The 22,383-nt window shown below is 28.1% G+C and overlaps 1 protein-coding gene across 4 annotated transcripts in view; it reads left to right on the top strand.

Annotated features, from left to right (window-relative positions):
- LOC123298057 (protein pangolin, isoforms A/H/I/S) overlaps positions 1–22,383 on the top strand; it is a 459,540-nt gene that overhangs the window by 405,861 nt on the left and 31,296 nt on the right. For all 4 annotated transcript variants that reach the window (XM_044879947.1, XM_044879948.1, XM_044879950.1 and 1 more), the window contains exons 5-7: positions 16,048–16,135; positions 19,889–19,984; positions 20,059–20,208. In XM_044879947.1, coding sequence (XP_044735882.1) covers positions 16,048–16,135; positions 19,889–19,984; positions 20,059–20,208 — 334 coding nt within the window. The remainder of the gene's footprint in view (positions 1–16,047; positions 16,136–19,888; positions 19,985–20,058; positions 20,209–22,383) is intronic.

Raw genomic sequence — 22,383 nt, forward strand, 5'->3', positions numbered from 1 at the left:
ACTTTTCTTTCTGTTTATAAAACGCCATAAACTCAAGTAAATGTCTAGAAATTAAAGTCCAACGATTCTCTTATTGTATTGGTATTGCGAAAATGAGAAATTGAATTATAAGAGTACAAAGGGCAAGGAGGGACTCTATATAACGGTTAAAAAACAGTATTTAATGTAATTTTAATGTGAATAAGTCAACTGCGCCAAAATTTCAATATCAGTCAAAGATACCGTCTATCTACCATACTGCACCAAGGCTCGATTTTGTAATTTTAATCGGAGAGAAGATAATGCTCCTCAAAATTGAAATAATTCCACGAAGGCTTTTCGAAATGGCTACATCGCGAGGGACCAAATCTGCCACTATGCATCAAAATTCGCCCGCTTGCATGCTTTTTGTGCCTTAAAATATCATATTCTATTAAGTATGGTGAAGTAAAAAAATATAGAGGTGTCGGACATCCGGTAGGAACTATATTCCTTTCGTACCTTGGTACATTATAATTGTAACGCTTACTTTTTTTATTTACAAGATATTTTTCTGAAAATTTAAGGTGTTAATTTAAGAAGTCAAATACTTGTTTGATTCTTTAAGGAATTTAATTTTTATAGCAGCTTTTAGTTTTTACTGTATGAAATAATTGTACCACAGTTTAAAAAATACATACGTCTGATTTAGTAGTCAACCCAATAAGTGCGTACAATATGTTTGGTTTAATCAGGATATTTATTACGGCATAACATAAAAATTTCATTGTACTTACTTTAAATTATCTCTGTTATCTTTAACCTCTAATAACCTTCACTTAATTTTTTTGATAAAACATAATTTTGACAAAAAACACAAATTGACAGTTATAAAAAGATTTTTGAATTTTCTCATAATTCATGGCAACCTGAATCGATTGAAAAAGTTTTAGTTTCCTAGGTAACATAGATCACGGTTTGTTTTTGTTGTGGTTTGTGGTTTGTGGTGTGACGGTTTGTGGTTTTAACTCCCAAATAGCAACAAAATGAATATCGTGCGATAAGGAACATAGTTATAACAAGTGAAAACAAACAATTGACTGAGTTAATTGTTGAAATACCATGCATAGTCAGTGTTGATTTCTTTATCACATAGCACATACAAACATGTGACACATACATAACTGATAATCAAGTATAGTACATATTATAAAATTTCCGCCTAATTGGTGCCCTCACGGGTAAACAGTAATGTTTACGAAAAAATGTTTCAAACAAAATTTGTTTAATTTTTTATAAGGAACATTTTTTACATTTAAACTTTTGTTCTATCTCTAACGGTTTACAAGATGGGTCCTACGGACCCAAAACCCAATTGACCTAAGATGCTCATTTACGAACTTGACCACACTTTTTACGTCCTGAGTACGCTGTAAAAATTTAAGCTCGATATCTTTTTTCGTTTTTGAGTTATCATGTCCACAGACGGACGGACAACCGGAAATGGATTAATTAGGTGATTTTATGAACACCTATGACAAAATTTTTTTCCTAGCATCAATATTTTTAAGTGTTACAAACTTGGAACTAAACTTAATATACTATGTATATTTCATATATACATGGTATAAAAATGATTAATATTTTTAGATGATCGTGAATAGATCATTTTGTAAGGATGATTTATATAAGAACTGTATATACATTCACGTAGATATATATAATAGCATAGCATTATATGCATCAATGTAATAATAGTACCTAAGCAATTCATAGTGTGGAGTCAGTCAGTATAGTACCAGTACCTACTCAGTACTCAGTACAAATATCTAGATGATGATGATAGAAGATGAGATGAGTTTTTCCTCTGGCTTCTCTCTATGTGTTAATTAGAAGTGCACAAATGAAACGAAACTCACTAGTATTACACACGTCATGCTATCTTTTTTTATATAATTTATTAAAAGGCAATATATGTAGCATCCATCCTTCTTTTTATTATTACATGTTGTGCTCGTATTATATGTTTTGTATTTTACTTTTTTTTTTACCCAGTTTTGGATACATGTAATTTTTGCGTTGATACTAATTTATATATACATGATGTGTCTGGTATATCGTTACCATTATGAAACTGTACAAATCTGAATGTAATTTGTGAGCAGTTACAGCATCAGTAGTGTCCGACCGATGCTTTGGCCGAAGGTTCTTAGTAAACGTCGGAATTGAACGAATTGTTCTAAATGTTATTATTTTGAAATAAATTTCAAGGTAATTTTTTTAATCATCTTTAGATTGACTTCTAGATCAACTTCTCGAGATCATAACCTCTAAATCAACTTCTAGAGATCAACTTTAATATTAAAGTTTTAAAATCATGTTTTTAAACCTTCGGCTTCGGCCGAAGGTTGTGGCGATAGCCGATTAATCGGCTTCGGCCAAAAATCGACCTTCGGATTTCAAGGTCCTCCTTTTAGCCAAAAATATATTTCTACAGCAAGTGTTATATTTTTATTAATCTCACTGTAGACATCCATTTTTTTTATATAAGCAACAGTAAAAATATCTATCTAGCATAATATTTTTTTAACATTGGATGTTGATGGATCTGAGTACTGAATACTGAGTACTGACTGTACGTGTAATAGGTACCTACCTATAGTATAGGTATATACAGAGAAACTTGGCTAAGCAGGGCCTGGATAAATGAGAAACCTCCATAACTAGAACTCATGCTGACGTCCCAATACTTTGGCACTGAATTGCCTCTGTTAGTGGGTGGAAGCAAGCCTCTATATCTGGAATTCGTTCTTTCGTCATTTCTGCAACTGAGAACTGATTAACATCGTTATTCTTATTCTACCCACAAAATCCGCACTTAATTAATTTTGAGACTCAATGACCTTTAGTATTTCTTTTTTTTTACTATTATACGGATGTTTATTTAAAAAATACCGAAACGAAGGCTCAAATCGTTATCAATACGTGAAAAACTGAAGTTAATATTCGTTTATGAAAGTGGGAAAACACACGATAAAGTTCTAGTCGAATTAAATGTGCCAAAATCTACTCTTTGTAGAATAATTCAGATTAAAGATAAAATTCAATCACAATGTTCTGAAGGACAAGGACAACTAAAACTTGAACAATGTTTTCTAAAATGAATCATGAAACTTCGTAACAAAATGGAACCCTCTGTATATGAGACAGATATTTATTTATACCTGGATATATGAGACACTGGGTAAGTGGAATAACTGTATAATTGAGACAAATTTGCTGGTCCCTTGTCTCACTTAAGGATGTATGAGCATGGTAGTGGGGGCACAAATTTAAAAATAGATATTTTAAATTTTGATGATAAATTTATATTATTACTTGACGATATAAGACGAAAAGTAAGAATAAAATTTTTCGATATCTGGCTTAATTTTCAAAATATCGAAAATTGAAAATTTTGTTTAATTATTTAGCTTTCGATATTTCGAAAACCAAGACACATATCGAAAAATTGTATTCATATTTTTCGTCTACATTCATGAAGTTATAACAAAATTCATCATCAAAGTTGAAAATAAGATAAAAATAATTTCAACCCTTAATCTACCCTGCTCTTACATCCCTTATATGGACGGTGACACTTAGTTTTTTTCTTTTCTAAATCATTGCTAATATGTTTACTTTCTATTAAAAAGTTTTTTTTTTAATTTGTTTTCATTCATTCCAAATGAAAATTATCAAAAACTTCCAAAATATGTCGTTTTTTGAGATTCCTCCATAAGAGCCAATGTATTTTATATTGATTTTTAATGACTTTATTCTTAAAAATTCGCACGGATAGCTAAGCTGAAATTTTAACCACATATTCTTTGAGTAAAAGACTACCTACAAACAAATTTTGAGCCTTTAAATCAAACATTGTTGTCATGCTCATACATCCTTAAGCAGGTTTCACTGTAGATAGATATACTTTAAAGTAGCATACACGTTTTATTAAGAGACATTTCAATGTATCCATGTGTAGAGGTATATATGTGTTTATATGAATTGTATATATATATATATATATATATATATACATGTGAACACTATATTATCTATAGATACAGATATAGGTATAGATGATGAATATGTAACTGTAATGGTACACTGCACGGTGTGTTATTTATTAATAATGACGGTTTGGGAAATTCTACTGTTTATGTAGGAGGAATATTTTCTATATCTAGTTTTGTATTACCAGAATAGTTGAGCTACTTTACATTTTCTATACCCTGAGCAATATACTCATTCTCTTCTATTAATAAAAAAAAAAAAGAAAAAACACCAAACACTCTCATCTAGTATATTCTATATAAATACAGGACAAGACACTTATAATGTTCAAATCTTTTATTGGTGAAACTTTTATACTTTTATAGTTTGATATATCCGTATCTTATAGACAATATTTGTCTGATTGCTTAATTTGACTGATTTTTATTAAATATACAGATTATATATAGATACTAGCTGTGAACTACCCGCTTTGCTGGGCAACATCCCCACTTGCACCCCTCCCTCCACATTTCCTTGCGTGGGATAACAGTTTTGTAATATACACGTCATGCTCTTTTATTTGATACCCCACTTAGGTATATTTGTAAATATTCGATAATTCCTTCCCACTTTCTCGCTACACCTTTCTACCCTCCGAAGGTTAAAAGTAGATAAAAACAATAGATCTTTGAAGCTGGTTGTATATCGTGTCAATATTTGAGCTTAATCGATGCACAACTTTTTTAGTTTTTGAAGCATATCCCTTTCAACCCCTATTTCAACCCCTTACTCTACTATAATATGGAAGTATTATACATAAAAACCTTGCTCTTGAATCACTCTATCTATTAAAAAACCGCATCAAAATCCGTTGCGTATTTTCAAAGATTTAAGCGTACAAAGGGACATAGGGACATAGGGACATAGGGACAGAAAAAGCGACTTTGTTTTATAATATGTAGTGATACTACTATTTCCTAGTGTAGCGTAGCAATTAAAAGGTCATGCATATAACAAACGACATGTATAAACTATAAAAACAGCCATAAAAGCCATCAAAGCTTTGATTGTATCTCTTTCTTGCAAACAGAATTCAGCATGGAATTCTTATGACATAGATAGTATATGACGTCAATTACTATGCTCGATATATCTTATTTTTTGGCCGATTTTACGTTTTTATAACTTAAAAGTAAACTTGATGTGCTTTTAATTTGCAAAATCTCAACTTGAGAACAGTCATCCTTACTAAACTATTAGAGCTTCTGTAAGATAAGTAAATGATTTATTTACTATTTAGGTCAAAATTTCATCATACCTACTTTAAAAATAATTTTTTGTTATAATATTGTATTGTTACCGGATCGGAATTTTAGTATTTTCATCCCTCTGAATTATCGATAATTTCCTTAAGTTTCCTTAATTTTCTTAATTTGTACTCAGTGGTAAGAATATTCGAATTCGGATGACGATTCTTCACTATTGCAGCATTCGTTTTAGGTATGCTTACTGTTCACGGACATAACATGTAGCTCAAACTGTAAGTTTCTAGCTAGAGCTTTTCACAGATAATATTGTGATAATACAGAACAGATACAGAAGAGTATCATCTCTCTGTTAATTCTGAAACACAGGACTCGCTCCATTGTAACAATACAGATGGATCTTTTTACATAATATATATAAAATGAATGTTTATTTATATTTATTTAATGCTAATGAAAATAATTTTTTATGAGTATTGCTTTTGTTATTGTTTTGAAAGAAATATATTTTTTTATTTTTATTACGGTTTGTAAGTGTGAGCCAGAGTAGGTATGTGGGGCTTTCCAATCATTTACTTTGTGGTTAGGTTTTTATTTTTGTAAATATTCTAGTAACTCAATTTATTTACAATTTTATTTTTAATTTTTTCAAATATTATTTTCCATGAAATACTCAAACAGTGAATTTAAAATCTCGTTTTATAAAAATATCTATAAAGCGTCCAATTAAAAGTCAAATAAAAATTTTGCTATAGTAAAGCAGATGGTATAAGGTCGAACTTTAACCCATCTGATAACCAGATGAGACATATTTTTATGAAATTTTATTGATTTATAATATAAACACTGTTATAATAGGTTTTCTACCGAAAAATGTTTATGGCTATTTTTAACCACCGAACCAAAAAAGGGATAATATAAGTTTGACCGCTATGTGTGTCTGTTTGTCTGCCTGTGGCATCGTAGCGCCTAAACGGATTTTTATTTTGTTTCATTTGAAGAGTAATTTATCGGTTTTCTTTGCTATGTTTCAATTACGAGTTTAGAATTCGAATTCGGCATCGTAGCGCCTAAACGGATTTTTATTTTGTTTCATTTGAAGAGTAATTTATCGGTTTTCTTTGCTATGTTTCAATTACGAGTTTAGAATTCGGTACCCGAAATAACTAAAAAATAGGCGATAGTCTTCTAAATCAGTTCAGTTTCGAGAAGGAAAAGGATTCCATGCCCGAAAAGTTTATTTTGTTTGAGGTTGAAAAGTGGCTTAAAGATTTTTTAATAAATTTTATACATAAATTCTGGTATAAACAGGAAGGGTCAACTGTCTTGCATTCTGCCGACTGTTTCATTTCTTATCCACTGTCCCTCTATTTGTCCTTGTCATTCAACTCTTGGACAAAATAAATATGTAAATTTGAAATTGGTTTAATTAAAATGTTAAATTGTTAAAAATCTAGACAAAATTGAAATAAATCACGTTCTTATTCGTTTCCACAAATTAATGAAAACTTGTCCACATCTTAAACTCTATTGAATAACTATTATTCTGGTTCATATACAAATCAATTAATTATATTTTTAGGTATATCCATATCCTAACAGGTTCATTGACGCATGAAATTATTATATTTGAAATTGAAATGCCTCAATGATTATATATTTATTTATGAACTAACTCACATAATAACAACAAGTACCTACTTGCTCTGCTATATATATAAATGTATATATTCTCACCAGGAAGTATAACTATATATCGATTCATATATATAATATATATATATTATACAATATATTATATAAGTTGTATAATATATTTAGGTAATGATTATATAATAGATTTGTGGGCACGTGTATCATTATCGTAAAGCCACGTGTCAACTTCAGTGTTGGCCATTATCGCTCTTATATAATTGTTTTTGAGGGGTGCATGTTACAACAATATAACACATATACATATCTGTATACTTATATATTTATATAATAATAACATGACCCTAGTAATATATACAGAGTGAAACATTAAATTGTAATGTAAAAATAAATATTGGGATTCTGTATACACAAATCAGAATAAAATTCCATAAATAATGAAAATGTTTTCAAATACAGGTAGTTTTGAGATTCTTTATATAATATTAAGGGAAAACAATTGACTGAGTTAATTGTTGAAATACCATGTATAGAAAGTGTTGATTAATCTGTCACATTACACATACATAACTGATTTTACTATATAATACATACTATACAATTTGTTCCAAACAAAAGTTTTTTGTAAGGAACATTTCTGCATTTAAACTTTTGTTCTATCTCTAACGGTTTACAAGATGGGTCTCAAGACCCAATTAACCCATGTTGCTCTGTAATCGTTATGACAGCCGGACAGACGACAGACAGACAGACAACCGGAAATGGACTAATTAGATGATTTTTTGAACACCTATATCTAAATTTTGTTAGAATCAATATTTTTAAGCGTTACAAATTTGAGACTTAACTTAGTACACCTTGTTATATTTCTTATACATGGTATAAAAATTTATTCAAACGTATGTTTGCCGAAATATACGAATTTTAAGTATTGCGATAATATTTTGTAAACGTATTATCGAAACCAAATGTTTATACGAACTTTTTTTCTTATTTTTCATATTAAACTTGTCACGTATTAAGGCTATCGTGGAATCATCATCAATATGAATTAGCTCTTACTATAGCAATTACTCTTATAAATAGCGTATGTTACTCGTTGCTAATTGGGTGAGTCTGCACAAAAAATCAACGTTGGCTAATCAGCTACGATCAGCCGACGTGGCTTTAGATCTATTACCTTTAAATGTTAAACAATTTGTCGTCTGATTTAGTAAACATATTTCTTCGAACATTTTTTACATTAGTAAACATATTGGATTATTATTTTCTGATTCAGTAAATTTTTAGAAAAGTTAAAAAATATTTACTGAATCATACTGTATATGTAACAAATAAACCACTTGTTAATTTAACATATATTTTATTTCACTGGTATAAATATAATATGTGTACAATTATATATTGAGAGGTAAGTAATTTGTTACCCATAAATTTAGTGGTTGAATTGTAATAATTTTTTTAATTGTATCAAGCTTTTAATAATTAATACCGGATGACGTTATTAATTTTTTTTAAGCAGATATTTAATTTATACTTGCATTTTAAGAATTACAAAAAAAATTAATTTGTAGGCAAATCCATTTTGGCTATATCCAAATTATTACAGTGGAACAATCGCAGTATTCATATTTTATTCCGATAGGAATATCGGATCGAATTATTATACAGATTTATTATAACGTCAGGCTTTTTAATGTAATTATCATTTTCCAAGGATGAGTTTACTCATACTAAAATAGTGATTTTTGACAATAATTTCGAGAATTTTTCAAATTTATTTTTAAGTTTTAATTGAAAATAATCAAATATAAATTGATGATATAAAAGTAGATATTCTGTATTTTTTATTACACTGAAAACAAAATTCTTAATATCAACTGATATGAGGTTGTCTCAACCTCATCATCGCGATATCAAATATGGCGTATGGAGCGACGAATATGATACTACTACTCTACGGGATTGAGTGATGAAGTTGACACAAACGCATGAGTTGTTTGTATGAAAGTAATATACCGTCTAATAAATTTCAAATATTGTTGTTTTTGAATGCAACATAGTTTTAAACAATCTTTTTTTGATTGATTCTACCAATTATAAATATTATAACAAAATACTGATGTGATTGTCACCGTATGAGCAAGTTTATGAGGTTTAATTAAAAAAAAATGTTGTCATTATTTTTATTTATTTTTTCAGTGTATTACTGTGTTTTAGCCCTTTCTTCTTTGTATCCCACACATGGGCACACTGAAACGAATTTGATAAAGAAGAACCAATAAATTTAGTTTGGAAACATATTTCTTCAGTTTGATAGCGTGTTTTATTAAAGAAAATGTTATCTTTTAATATTTCACGATTGTTTTTTATTCCCATCAGATGTTATTCCCAAGAATACTTTTTGGTCCACTGTATCCTGCGTTTCTCTACTTATCATTGTTTTCATAATATCCGTAATAGCAATAAAGTCTAACAATTTGAAAATTTTCTAAAAAAAAATTTTACAACGTTTCTTTACGTAAAGGTTTCTGAATACATTCGAGTAAGCTCAGAAAAATTTTATGTTATTATAGATCAAAAAATTGAAATTTTGTTCGAGTGCGTAGACACAACAATTTTAAACAAAATATGTGATTCAAAAATTAATTCATAAATCAAGAGATAATAAAAAGTTTAAACCCATTTACTTAATGAGCTAAATAATTTTTCTAAATTTAGTTTAGAATGGGTATAATAGGTTATGTGCGTGCGTATGTAAGTATGCGTAGACATTCATATATCAAACAATCCCGCCCATTCGTTAGCACATTAAAAAACGAAATATGATGTAATTATAGTGTGACAGAAGGCATGTTTTTGAAGATTATAATTCGATTATATTTGAAATACTAAAACAATTAGTTGCATACAATTTGAATTGAAATTTATGTTATGAGTTTGAATTTATTTCTATTATACTTTTTTACAATAGGGTTTCAAACTATTTTTCAAAATATGTTTTTATCTATACCATTCAAGTTAACCAAAACAATTAAAAAACTAAAAAATAATTTGATAATTCAGTGGAAAATATTCTTTTTTTTTTTAATTTATTTTCCAAATACATTATTTGCATCAGTAATTATTTTTCTTGAATTAAAAATTTAAAACAAAGAAATAAATATTTTGAGTTGGGATACACTGTTTGAGTGGTTAGTCTTTTTAAAATAATTATTAATAATTATCAATTAGTAATATGACTAGATTGATACCCGCCCACTTCACTGGGCTTAATAGTAAAAACCACCGCTTTATAGCCTCCACCCTCTCTTGTTATACATAGTTTTCAATTTTGTCAAATGTAAAATAGTCATAATTGATTGAGTATATCAGAAAACTTGGCCATGATTTGTTTGACATTTACTATTTTAAATTTTTACAGAATTTTTTTATTTAAAAAATGGTAAATTTCAAATTTAATTTAATTTTTTTCATTTTTTTAATTTATTTTTTAATATATCTTTATAAATTATAGTTCATGTGTTATTCTGATATATCAGCTATATTTCTGTAGATTTTCATTAAAAGCCATTTGTTTGTTTTAGCGTGAAAGCGTAACAAACAAACAAACACACAAACAAATATGTTTACTTTCACATTTATTATATATAAGGTTAGGAATAGGGATATTAAAATGATACTTCTTATGAAACCCTATACATTGTATGGCCAGGAATTAGTAAGAGATATGAAATCCTGGAATTTCGAAATTAAAACTTTATTATATTATATCTTTTATTAAGTATAAAACACATATTTTTGGCCTAGAAGGAGAAAATGGGTAATTTTTGGTCAAAAATTACATAAATTCAACTCTTTTTTTGGTATAAACACACTTTTGGGATAATTCCGCGTTCAGCTGCCTTGACTGTCCCCCAATCTTTCCTCGTTACACCCATGACAGCCTACACATAAATTGATTTATTTGTTTAAATGTCATTTAAGTTTTTAAGCGGTCGTTATTTGAACTATGTTGCTACAATGAATGCTTACATTAGATATTTGACAGAGAAAGCTTTTCAATTTGTATTTTGATTTGACTAAACAAACATAACATAACAAACTAGTAAAGTTACAAAGTAAAATAATTTAATGTCAAACAAATAATAATAATTATGTCATATCAAAATTATATTTGACAAATGTTTTGGATTGGGTTGATATATTAATTTTGTATGTAGAATAATATTTAAACAATTTGTCATTACAATTGACATTCAATAGTTCTAGTATCGTAGTATCGCAGTCGTCGATAGTCGATACTACAAACAAAACTCATTTACTTTGCCCAGGTAGGTACTTCGTACACACATATCTACCTACCTAGGTATATTATGTGTACTATGCAATTACAATGGAGCAGTTAGAGTATTTTATTTATTAGAAATATACAATATTATTAGCTATATTGTTTAGCAATACTAACTGCTACCTGTACTACCACTATTACTATTAGCTTTTCTATTTATACTATTCATAATAAAATAATGGTTATCCGAAAACAATATATTTTTATACTGAGAGTTTGTCAAATATTACAGCACTGTAAAGCCTCCTACACACTTAGGAAAGCTCCAATGCTTTTGTGGTAATTTTACAAGGGATTATTTGACGTCTTGAAAACCGTTTAATAAAAATCACAAAACAGGGTTGTGAAGGTTGGGCGGTAGAATAGTTATTTACCATACTAGTAGGATAAAAGCATTATTAACGTACGCCAGTGAAATTTCGCAGAAGTACGTTAATAATGCGTTATCACACTATATTGTACAAAACTATCAATGCCTCTAAAGTGTGAAAATAAACGATAATTAGTACAATATACCACTAGTTCGATTTACAACTATGAATATGAACATCACGAGTATGACAGAATACATGGTTAAGCAATGCATCTAAGTGAGAGGTATTATATATATGTGTTGGCTCCCACTCTCTGCAGAAGAATTGTTGCATAGCTTAAAAGACATAGAAGCAACGATACAAGTCACTTTTGCAATTTCATGTAACATCTATAAAACCTCTTACTTAATCTATAAAACCTCTTCTATATGTACTCGTATATGTACACTCTATCTTGATCTTTTAGCACCTTTTTTAAGAGTATCGGGCTAGAATCGTTGCACTAATGAATCGATTAATTACGGCGGGATCAAAATTTCAAAGATGAAGTTATTAACAAGTAACCCATAGATTTCAATATGCATGATTTGATACAATTAACTATGTTAGTTGTTGTTATATTTTCTATGGAATTTCGTATTCTGTAGCAGCGATTTGCAACACCCATATATGATCAAAACAGAAAAATCTATAGACATGAATTTTCTGGCCTCCAATATAGCTAGAAACTTCGCATTGAATGTTAATGGCAATGCTACCAATTAAGGTAGTTTCTTAAAAAGTGAATGTATAGTCATAATTGAGACTTACGAATTTTTCTTAATAGTTTATGCTATAACTTGGGAAAATTAAACGAAAATTGGGAATAAAATATCGAAAAATTTTACAAATTTAATATACTATAGTTTTTCAAATTTTGATGCCTAAAGATTTAGAGAAAATCATTTATAGCAGAAATAACACACAAATCTATGCAATTTAATCATTTTAAATGCTTTTTGTGGGAAAACGAGTGTCTGTTATAATTTTCTTTATAGGAAATATTTGTCATTCTTTTAACTAATGATTATTAGTTTGCCAAATTAATCTTAAGAAAATCAGCCTTTTAACAGTTCAATGCAAGCTTTAACAACTCAAACCTATAAATTTTACACCGTAACAGGATTTAAAGATTTTCCTAAGATATCTAGCTTTTTTTTGGCCCTTACCGAAGAACGTCGTTAATACTAATGAAAGCTTTTAGTTAAATTTTTAAAACAAATAGCTTGCTAAAAATTTTGTAAACTCTATACATATACAAGTAGCTAATGGCTACAAAATATATATTTTGTATTGACATATCAGTTTAGTTTACATACTGTACAATACAGTACTGACTACAGTTAGACGTATACCTACGGACATGAATATCATTCTTGTGATATTCGCTAGTCACTGCCATGTGCAAGGCCTAGCCTAAGGCGATCAAGGGATACATATTGTGATGACAATATTATATTATTATATATTGTATAAAATATATGGTTTATGTATTAGGTATTGGTATATATTATGTATACAAAGAGACAGATATTTATATGCACGGGGCAATCAAATTCTCATACCACATTGGTTGCTTATAGATCTGTACCGCGCAACCTTGTTAAAAAAATAGTCTTTGACAATTAATAAAACCCTTTTTGTCATATCTATTCATTTGGTATGGCAATTTAAGGATGTATGAGCATGACAACAATGTTTGATTTAAAGGCTCAAAATTTGTTTATAGGTAGACTTTTACTCAAAGAATATGTGGATAAAATTTCAGCTTAGGTATCGGTGCAAATTTTTAAGAAAAAAGTCATTGAAAATCGATATAAAATACATTGGCTCTTACGGAGGAATCTCAAAAAACGACATATTTTGGAAGTTTTTGATAATTTTCATTTGGAATGAATGAAAGCAAATTTTAAAAAAAACTTTTTAATAGAAAGTAAACATATTAGCAATGAATTAGAAAAGAAAAAAATCAAGTGTCTCCATCCATGTACGAGCAGGATAGATTTAGAGTTGAAATTATTTTTACCTTATTTTCAACTTTGATAATGAATTTTGTTATAACTAGAATGAATGTAGACAAAATATAAGAATAAAATTTTTCGATATCTGCCTTGGTTTTCGATATTATAACAAAAAAACTCCAGATACCGAAAAATTTTAGTCTTTTCATCTTATATCAAGTTATAACATAATTCACCATCAAAATTGAAAATATATATTTTTTAAATATTTCCACTCCATAATTTTGGTTCGATAGTAACGAACATCATTGTTTAAACATCATAGAAGAAGCCTCAATATTTTTCGTTTTAGGAACCACGAATTTCGTTTCCATTTCATCAATACCTTTGAAATTTGCAAGTGTCTATGTGACATAACATTTTACCTCGATAACTTGAATTGATGCATTTTTCTGTAAAATTCAAGTTATCCAGATTCGACTTTAATATGATAAATAATTATACTCGGTGAAATGTCCCAATTAAGTATGTCACAATCACAGCTTCCAGATTAAAATACACACCAAATAAGTGGTCTTAAATTATTATTATTATATCAGCTCATATCATCTAACGCATTTCATTGTGTTAGTTTCTTCATGAGATGTTCAAGTGTACGCACTTTTTCCCAGTGCGTGTGATTCCACAAAATGTAAATGGCTGAGCCATTTCGTTGTGTGCGTAGTCATGGTAGGGGACAATAAAATCGATGCCAGCGCTTTAAGTGAAAAATTTTGGAGTTAAAGTGGGCTGTTATGACTAATTTGCAATTCTTTACATGTTAATGTAATAGAAATGTCAAATTAAAATTATTGAAAAACACTAATTAATTAAACTTAATGCATTAAAAATTGTGAAAATAAGAAATCAAATTGAACAAATATTATTTTCAAATGTAAATTATCATAATTATTTATTTAAATTTGTGAGACAAGAATATTAAATTTTAAATGTAAGTCTTCAATGCAATCCATACAATTATATATGCATCCATACAATTCTATAATTAAAGTAGTGTATCTTTATTTATTATAAATTTTATAATAAATATTAGACTTTTCTAAATATTTACTTTTATTTGGAGTTGAATTAGTTTTATATAATTAGGTACTAAGAATTATTTTTTGATAGTGAATTTTTTAACATGATGTCACCTTATAGACAAACGTATAATAATTGAGGGAAAGTTAATAAATAGGTACGAGCATACTATATTATTGCGTTGTAACGCCCTCATACTTACAGAAAATTATACATGTACATATTTCACATTTCCTTTTTTTCTAAATATATAGAATTAAGTACGAATACATCATTTGTCTGTTATAATTTTCATTTTTAAAAACAACAATTTAAAAAAAAAAAGAACATTTATTATTAATCAACAAACGCTTTATAATTTCAATAAGAAGTTAAAAATTACAACGTAATATGTTTAAACTTGAACAAAAAGTTTTCGGTCTTCATCCGTTTGCATTTTGTAATCTCTTGAAAGTATTTCAAAATCAAAATCCACTAAAAGTTTTATCCACTAAATCTGTAATTAAATGCAAATATAACTGTTAAATTCTATTTCTGGCCCAACTTTATCTTCTTATCACTAGAGCTTACAAAATGGAATAAGTTTCAGTCGGCGAATTCCAACCAGAAATAAGACTTCAATGGTTTTATAAATTTTCAAGTTCCTTGAATAAAATTTTTAGGGATTAAAATTAAACAAAAATACTGGGTCCTCCCTGATCTTGAAAACTTACTACTACTAACATTAGAAAGTGATTCCTTACGCAAACAAGGAAGCAAAATTTGAATTTTGCATAAATCTTTTGCAAAGGTGTTGCATAGTTTTTATATTAACCTAGATTTATTTTTGATCTAAAGGCTAATTCCAGCAAAAGATTTATCTTTTTGAACTTTACAACTTATCAAATAATGGTTTTTTAGAGAGAGCTAAGATTCTTAAATTCCGACATCAACAGGAAAGCAGACACTTTTAGAAACCTAGAAAATAACGTATAACTAATTTCGTTTATTATTATTTTCCTTCTTAAATAGTGACTATTCAATATTTGTCTTAATTTTATGTTAAATTTTTTTTTTTGCACATATAATTATAGCTCGTTTAGTTATATTTTGAAAATAAATCTGTTGTGAATACATCAATACCCATCAATATTATTTGACATAATGTTAATTTTTATAACTAAGAAACCACAGCTTATTATAATAATGACAAATCCATATTTTTTTATCTATCTAAAATAAGGAACCTTCAAAATCTCTAAACTTGTAGATTTTAGACGTGTGTATAGGGATCGATCATAATTCACATCAGATTTTTAATTATTTAAATTAATTATTTTTTTATATTATAAATATTTTGTTTTTAATTTCAATTTTATATTTTCTAATGTATTATTATTTTGTTACAGGATTGACGAGACCGCCTATGTATCCATTTAGTCCCGGGCAATACCCTTACCCTATGTTAAGTCCAGAAATGTCACAAGTTGCATCATGGTAAGTAATTTTTAAAATTTATATTGTTATTATAATATTATCAAGATCGAAATACCCTATCACAATAGCCCTTGAAACATATTATTAAACATAATTTTATTAAAGAATTTCATGTCATAGAAGATATTTTATGTCTAATTTAAAAAATTAAAAACAGATGACCCTGTATTATTTTACTATTTTTAATCCTCGAACCAAAAAAGGAATGTTATAAGTTTGACCGCTATGAGTGTCTGTCTGTCTATGGCATAGTAGCCCCAAAACGAATGAACCGATTTTGATTTTTCGGTTTCGTTTGAAAGGTAATTTAATGGAGAGTGTTCTTGGATGTATTTTAAGTGCGAGCTTAGGGATCCCAAAACAACTAAAAAAATATGCCATGATTCTCAAAATCGGTTCAGTTTGGAGAAGGCTCTATAGAAAAAGGTAATTTAATAGAGTGTGTTCTTAGATATGTTTCAAGTGCGAGTTTAGGGTCCCGTATCCGAAAAATTGGTCGGGGGTTTTTTAAATCTTGTAAATTTCATTTGTCAATATGGGTATAAGTGCTCTTTTTTAGAAACATTTTATAAGAAATAAATTTTTATTAAATTTAATAAAAAAATTTTGTGGTATTATTTGCAGTTTCAATTTCGCCAACAAATTCGTCACTCTTTTCCTAAACCTAGTGCGCACAAGCAAGTGCATATTCATTAGAATTTGTGGCCTTATTATTTTACACCAACATTCTTCTATAATTAAATAAAAAAAAAAAGAAGAAATATTTTTAATAGAAAATTGCAATAAATGTTTAAAACGTATCACAACCCATTAAGTGACATATATTCGCTTGAATTACTTTTTAACGATTGTGAGAAATATAATCGTGAACCATACCTTCATATTCTTAACGTAGCGATAAAAATGCATCATTACACACTCATTTTTCCATTATTCTTATCAATCTTTTATCGGATTTCGTTTAGATATATCTCATTTTTTTTTCTATTTTTTCTCCACATCTTTACCCTAAGCTAAGAAAATTGTGTTATCCTATTTGATCCTTTTCATATAATAATAAATGAATTCGACCAAGTGTATTGTCACCCTCATAACAATTTATTCTTTTAATACAATATTTATATTGTCTGATTGGAATGAAGTCAGTGAAGTCAGTATATGATGTGTATAATACAGTGTGTCCACCACGAATAGAGGTATTTTCTTATTTTGCATTTTAAGAAAAAAAAATTCTTTATAAAAAATTTTGCTTGTTCTGAAAAGTATGCAGGTTAAAACTTCTGGATAATGTTCAAGGTAGCCAAAAATTTGGAATCACTATTTTTCTTTTTGGTAAACTACCGTTCATTTTTGTAAACACCCCTAAATTTTCTTAGTGGGTTTATCAAAAAGAAAAAGTTTATAATTGAGATCTGAATGACCATGAAAATCTTTTAAGGAGATATGCAAGGATTGAATAATACTAGGGACTTCAATAAAACTTTATAAAAACATTTTTGGATTAACAAAATTTCCAAAAATCACAAAAAATTCCTAGGTCATCGGGCTTTTTCTTATTATTTTATCGTTCAAAGTTGGCTGAAAAAATGATGAATCATATAGGTTATCCTTTTCAATTGTATATTTCTATTAAAAATCTAGAGAGTGTGATAAAAAACTATCTAAAATATTTAGACAATCTTGTAGTTTATAATAATACCATAAAGATATAAGGTTGTCGATGATAAAAACATTATTTTAATTTAATTATGAGTTCATCGAAGATCCATCAATTGATGAACAGAGACGACTATAGTTAGAGTATTGATGATTGAAGAGAGATATCTATATTATTAAATTTATAAAGAGTACTTGCACATAATAAATTATATATTTTTGTAGTTGCGTGGTAATGTAAAGCTAAAAATAACATACAACTTGACTACAAAGCATGTATTTGGTTTATATGTATGTACCGTGCAATAAACCAAAATTTTTTTTAGTAATTACGTAATTTACTTTTGTTCAAATAAAAAAATGATGTTTTTATTAAAGTACACGGATCGTCTTGATATTTTGTATAGAATCATAATTGTTAATTGCGAGAAACTTTTCTTTGTATCACTTTGTCAACTTATTGAAAGTGTAGATTATTTACCAAAAAGAAAAATAGTAATTCCAAGTTGTTGGCTACCCTGTGCATTATTTAGAAGTTTTAAATATGTCTACATACTTTTCAGAATAAGCAAATAATAAAGGACTTTTTTTAAAATGCAAAATAAGAAAATTGCCAAGTATAGTTACCTCTATTCGTGGACACACTGTATATATTATGTAGTAACCATTATATTGCTGGTGAACTTCATATCGCCAATGTTCTTGTGGTTTTCTTCCCTTTATTTGTTGTGTGGGATTAAGTGGCTCAACCAGGAAATAAGATGATTGTTATAGGTTAAAAAGCTATTTAGAAAAATTGTTCATATGTATCTACCATTTATCTACCTGCCATTTTATCAACCGTCATTTTTTTAACTTCCTCATAGCTAAATGAAGGAAGTATTCTTAATGATTTTATTTTTGAAAATAAAATTCATTTGTACAGAGTGCTTCGCTAAAAAGAGTAAAAATTTCCCAGTTATGAGTAGTTAAAATAAGATGTATATTTTCAAGAAAGATCAAAACTGAAACTCAATGACCAAATGTTTTCCCGTTTAATTTACATAAATAAATGACTTCAAAGTAGGCATATTTAACATTGATCTTAAGTATGGGAAAACGGCAGATGGATAATCTGTTTTCATACATTTCTCCAAAACTAATCGGTGGACATTTAAAAAAATTTTTAAAAATTACTTTCTTAAGGATGTATGAGCATGGTAGTGGGGGCACAAATTTAAAAATAGATATTTTCAATTTTGATGATAAATTTATATTATTACTTGACGATATAAGACGAAAAGTAAGAATAAAATTTTTCGATATCTGGCTTGATTTTCAAAATATCGAAAATTGAAAATTTTGTTTAATTATTTCTTTCGATATTTCGAAAACCAAGACACATATCGAAAAATTTTATTCTTATTTTTCGTCTACATTCATGAAGTTATAACAAAATTCATCATCAAAGTTGAAAATAACATAAAAATAATTTCAACCCTTAATCTAGCCTGCTCTTACATCCCTTATATGGACGGAGACACTTAGTTTTTTTCTTTTCTAATTCATTGCTAACATGTTTACTTTCTATTAAAAAGTTTTTTTAAAATTTGTTTTCATTCATTCCAAATGAAAATTATCAAAAACTTCCAAAATATGTCGTTTTTTGAGATTCCTCCATAAGAGCCAATGTATTTTATATCGATTTTTAATGACTTTTTTCTTAAGAATTTGCACGGATACCCAAGCTGAAATTTTAACCACATATTCTTTGAGTAAAAGACTACCTACAAACAAATTTTGAGCCTTTAAATCAAACATTGTTGTCATGCTCATAAATCCTTAAGTTTTTTTTAGTTTGAAAGTAGTTACATATTATTAACGTAACTACTGGAAAAAGCAAATTTAAAGAATTCTTGTAATTAAAATAATTATTAAGTTATATATTAATAATTATATTTGTCTAATGTATTATATATTATAATTATTAAATTAGTCATATTAAATTAATTATGTATATTAAATTAAGGGAACATATATATGTACCCTTAATTCAAAATCGATTGGTTATGCCGAAAACTTTATGGAATGTAATTAATTTTAATATTTTATTTATAGGCACACACCCAGTATGTACCCGATCTCAACGGCAGCCACAGGCTTTAGAAGTCCGTACCCCACTTCGTTACCAATTCCTAGCTCAAGTTTACCAAGGTAAGTGATACAAAATAAAGCCTAACTATAATTTGTACAACTATATATTAAAATCATTTTTTTTGTATTTTCAGTGACTTTTATAGATTTTCACCTGGATTAATGCCTCCACATCCGGGTCTATCACCTCATTCACATCCGCTTGCCTCACATCCCGCAATTGTTACGCCTGGACCCAAACAGGATCTTCCACACACAACAGACCATAATCATAGGTATGCGAGGTAAGTGTCAATTTTGAATAGCTCAAAAATTTTAAACCTTTTTAGAAATTTCGATGCGTAAATATTGGCTAGATTATAAATAACTCAAACAAATAATTTTTTAATGAAATGAAAATTTTTTCTTCAAAGAATTTTATTGATATTTTCTCAACGAATAAACGAAAAAATATGCACAGCAGGTATTTAATATCGAATAAAATTTTGTTGGCAGCAGCAACAAAAAAAACACAAAATAGCGCACCACTATTAGGTAGTATTATAATAAATAATGCAGAGATCAGAGAAGAGTTTAACACCCTTAACATTCTCTTAGGGCAGTTTACGAATATTTCTTTTTTTAATAAAATACTAACTCGGTTGTGGATAGTACACAACCATACGCATACTTATCATGAAATCAGTTTTGTTCCAAAAGTACACAGTGTCAAAAAACTAACATAGAAGAAGGTGTCCTATAATAAACCCCCCTTTGTAAAAATGTAATTTATAGCCAAACCATTCGAAATATGTGTAACGTCGAAATATTTATGGTTTCTTTATTCAAATTTTGCAATTTCTTTTGATTTGATGGGGGATTATTTTACCTATTATAATTTTACACACAAAACAGGGATCATTTTAACGTATATAATGGAGATCATTTTATCCGTAACGACATAATTGAATATCGTTATAAAAACTGACCTTTAAATTTATTATGCAAAATTTTGACGTCCAATTTTGACGCATTTCTCCAAAACAAAAAAAGATAGAGAGTTGAAAATTTGTATGTAGGTTCAATTAGTGAGTCTTGTAAAAGTTTTTTAGAAAATACATTTGAAAATTTTCGAAATTTTCAAAACTAGAACAAATGTAGGCCGGGATTCTCTAATTTATTACGGGTATTTCAACAATTAACTGAGTCAATTGTTTGTTTTCACCTGTTTTTTAATGAATGTAAAATACAAATTATTTACACATATAACACTTTCAAAAATATTTGTAAAGATTAGTTTTTTGAACTTGGCAAGATCCTCACAAGCCTCGGGCAAAGCAATCGGATTTTAAAATAACTTAACTTTAGAGATATAAAAGATAAGTCTAATCAATTTCATTGCTTTATCAGTTTATCAAGGGATGACCTTGATATTTCAAGTGTCGAAACCTGTGATAATTCAATTCAAAACAATTCTACCATTTCTATCAATGAAATCTTGTCATCAAAATCATTTAGTTTTTATATGGAATAAAGTTTCAAAAAAAATATCATAAGAAAATACGTTTTGTAATATCCAATATCTTTAAGTATTAATATTTCACTATCATTTTTTTTGAAACGCCTTGTCTATATAAATAGGTATGGATGAATGTACGCTTTTCTCATACATACTAATATGATGAATGTGTATTGTCGGCCTGTAACTCGTTCGTAGTTGCTTAGCAACCAATTTCTCTACTAGAAAATGACCAATCGAATTCCGGGAAAACAAGGCTACGTCCATCCATTCTTTTTATCTTATTACACATATATACATACATATACACAAGTACACAGGAATATATTATTATATTATTTTAGAAAAGCTTATGTTATTGTATTAAGTATATTGTTTGTTAGGAACACATGCAGTAACCTTACAGCTACGTCCTGCGCTCCCCCTTATATCCTTACATCTACAAAAATGAGAAATATAAGCGATTTCTTTTTACATTTAAATTCCTTCAAATAATTTATAATAAGAATTCAATATATTTCACTATTTATATTATTAAATTTTTACTTTAATGCCTTCAATTTGTTTTTGAAAAAAGTTTGTTTTACCTACCCCAAAATTAGACACAAAAGTGTTCTTGGCTATTTTTAATTAAACTAATTTTACTAAATTTTTTCCATGATTGGTTTTTTTCAGGCAAGCCTATACTATTATTTTCGTAATTAAATTATCTTTCTTCTGATATCAATTTCGATTGATTAGCAGATCGGTGTATAGTTACCTATATATTGGCTTACCTGTTCATATGGTATGAACAGATCTACACCGATCTGTTAACTCATCGAAATTAGTATCAGAAGAAAGATAATTTAATTACGAAAAAAATAGTATGGACTTGCCTGAAAATAATCGTTCATGGGAAATTAATTAAAAATAGCCATGAACACTTTTCGATTGAAAAAAGCTGTGTTTAAAAATCAAT

Source organism: Chrysoperla carnea, chromosome 4 (assembly GCF_905475395.1).
Source record: "Chrysoperla carnea chromosome 4, inChrCarn1.1, whole genome shotgun sequence".
Taxonomy (NCBI): domain Eukaryota; kingdom Metazoa; phylum Arthropoda; class Insecta; order Neuroptera; family Chrysopidae; genus Chrysoperla; species Chrysoperla carnea.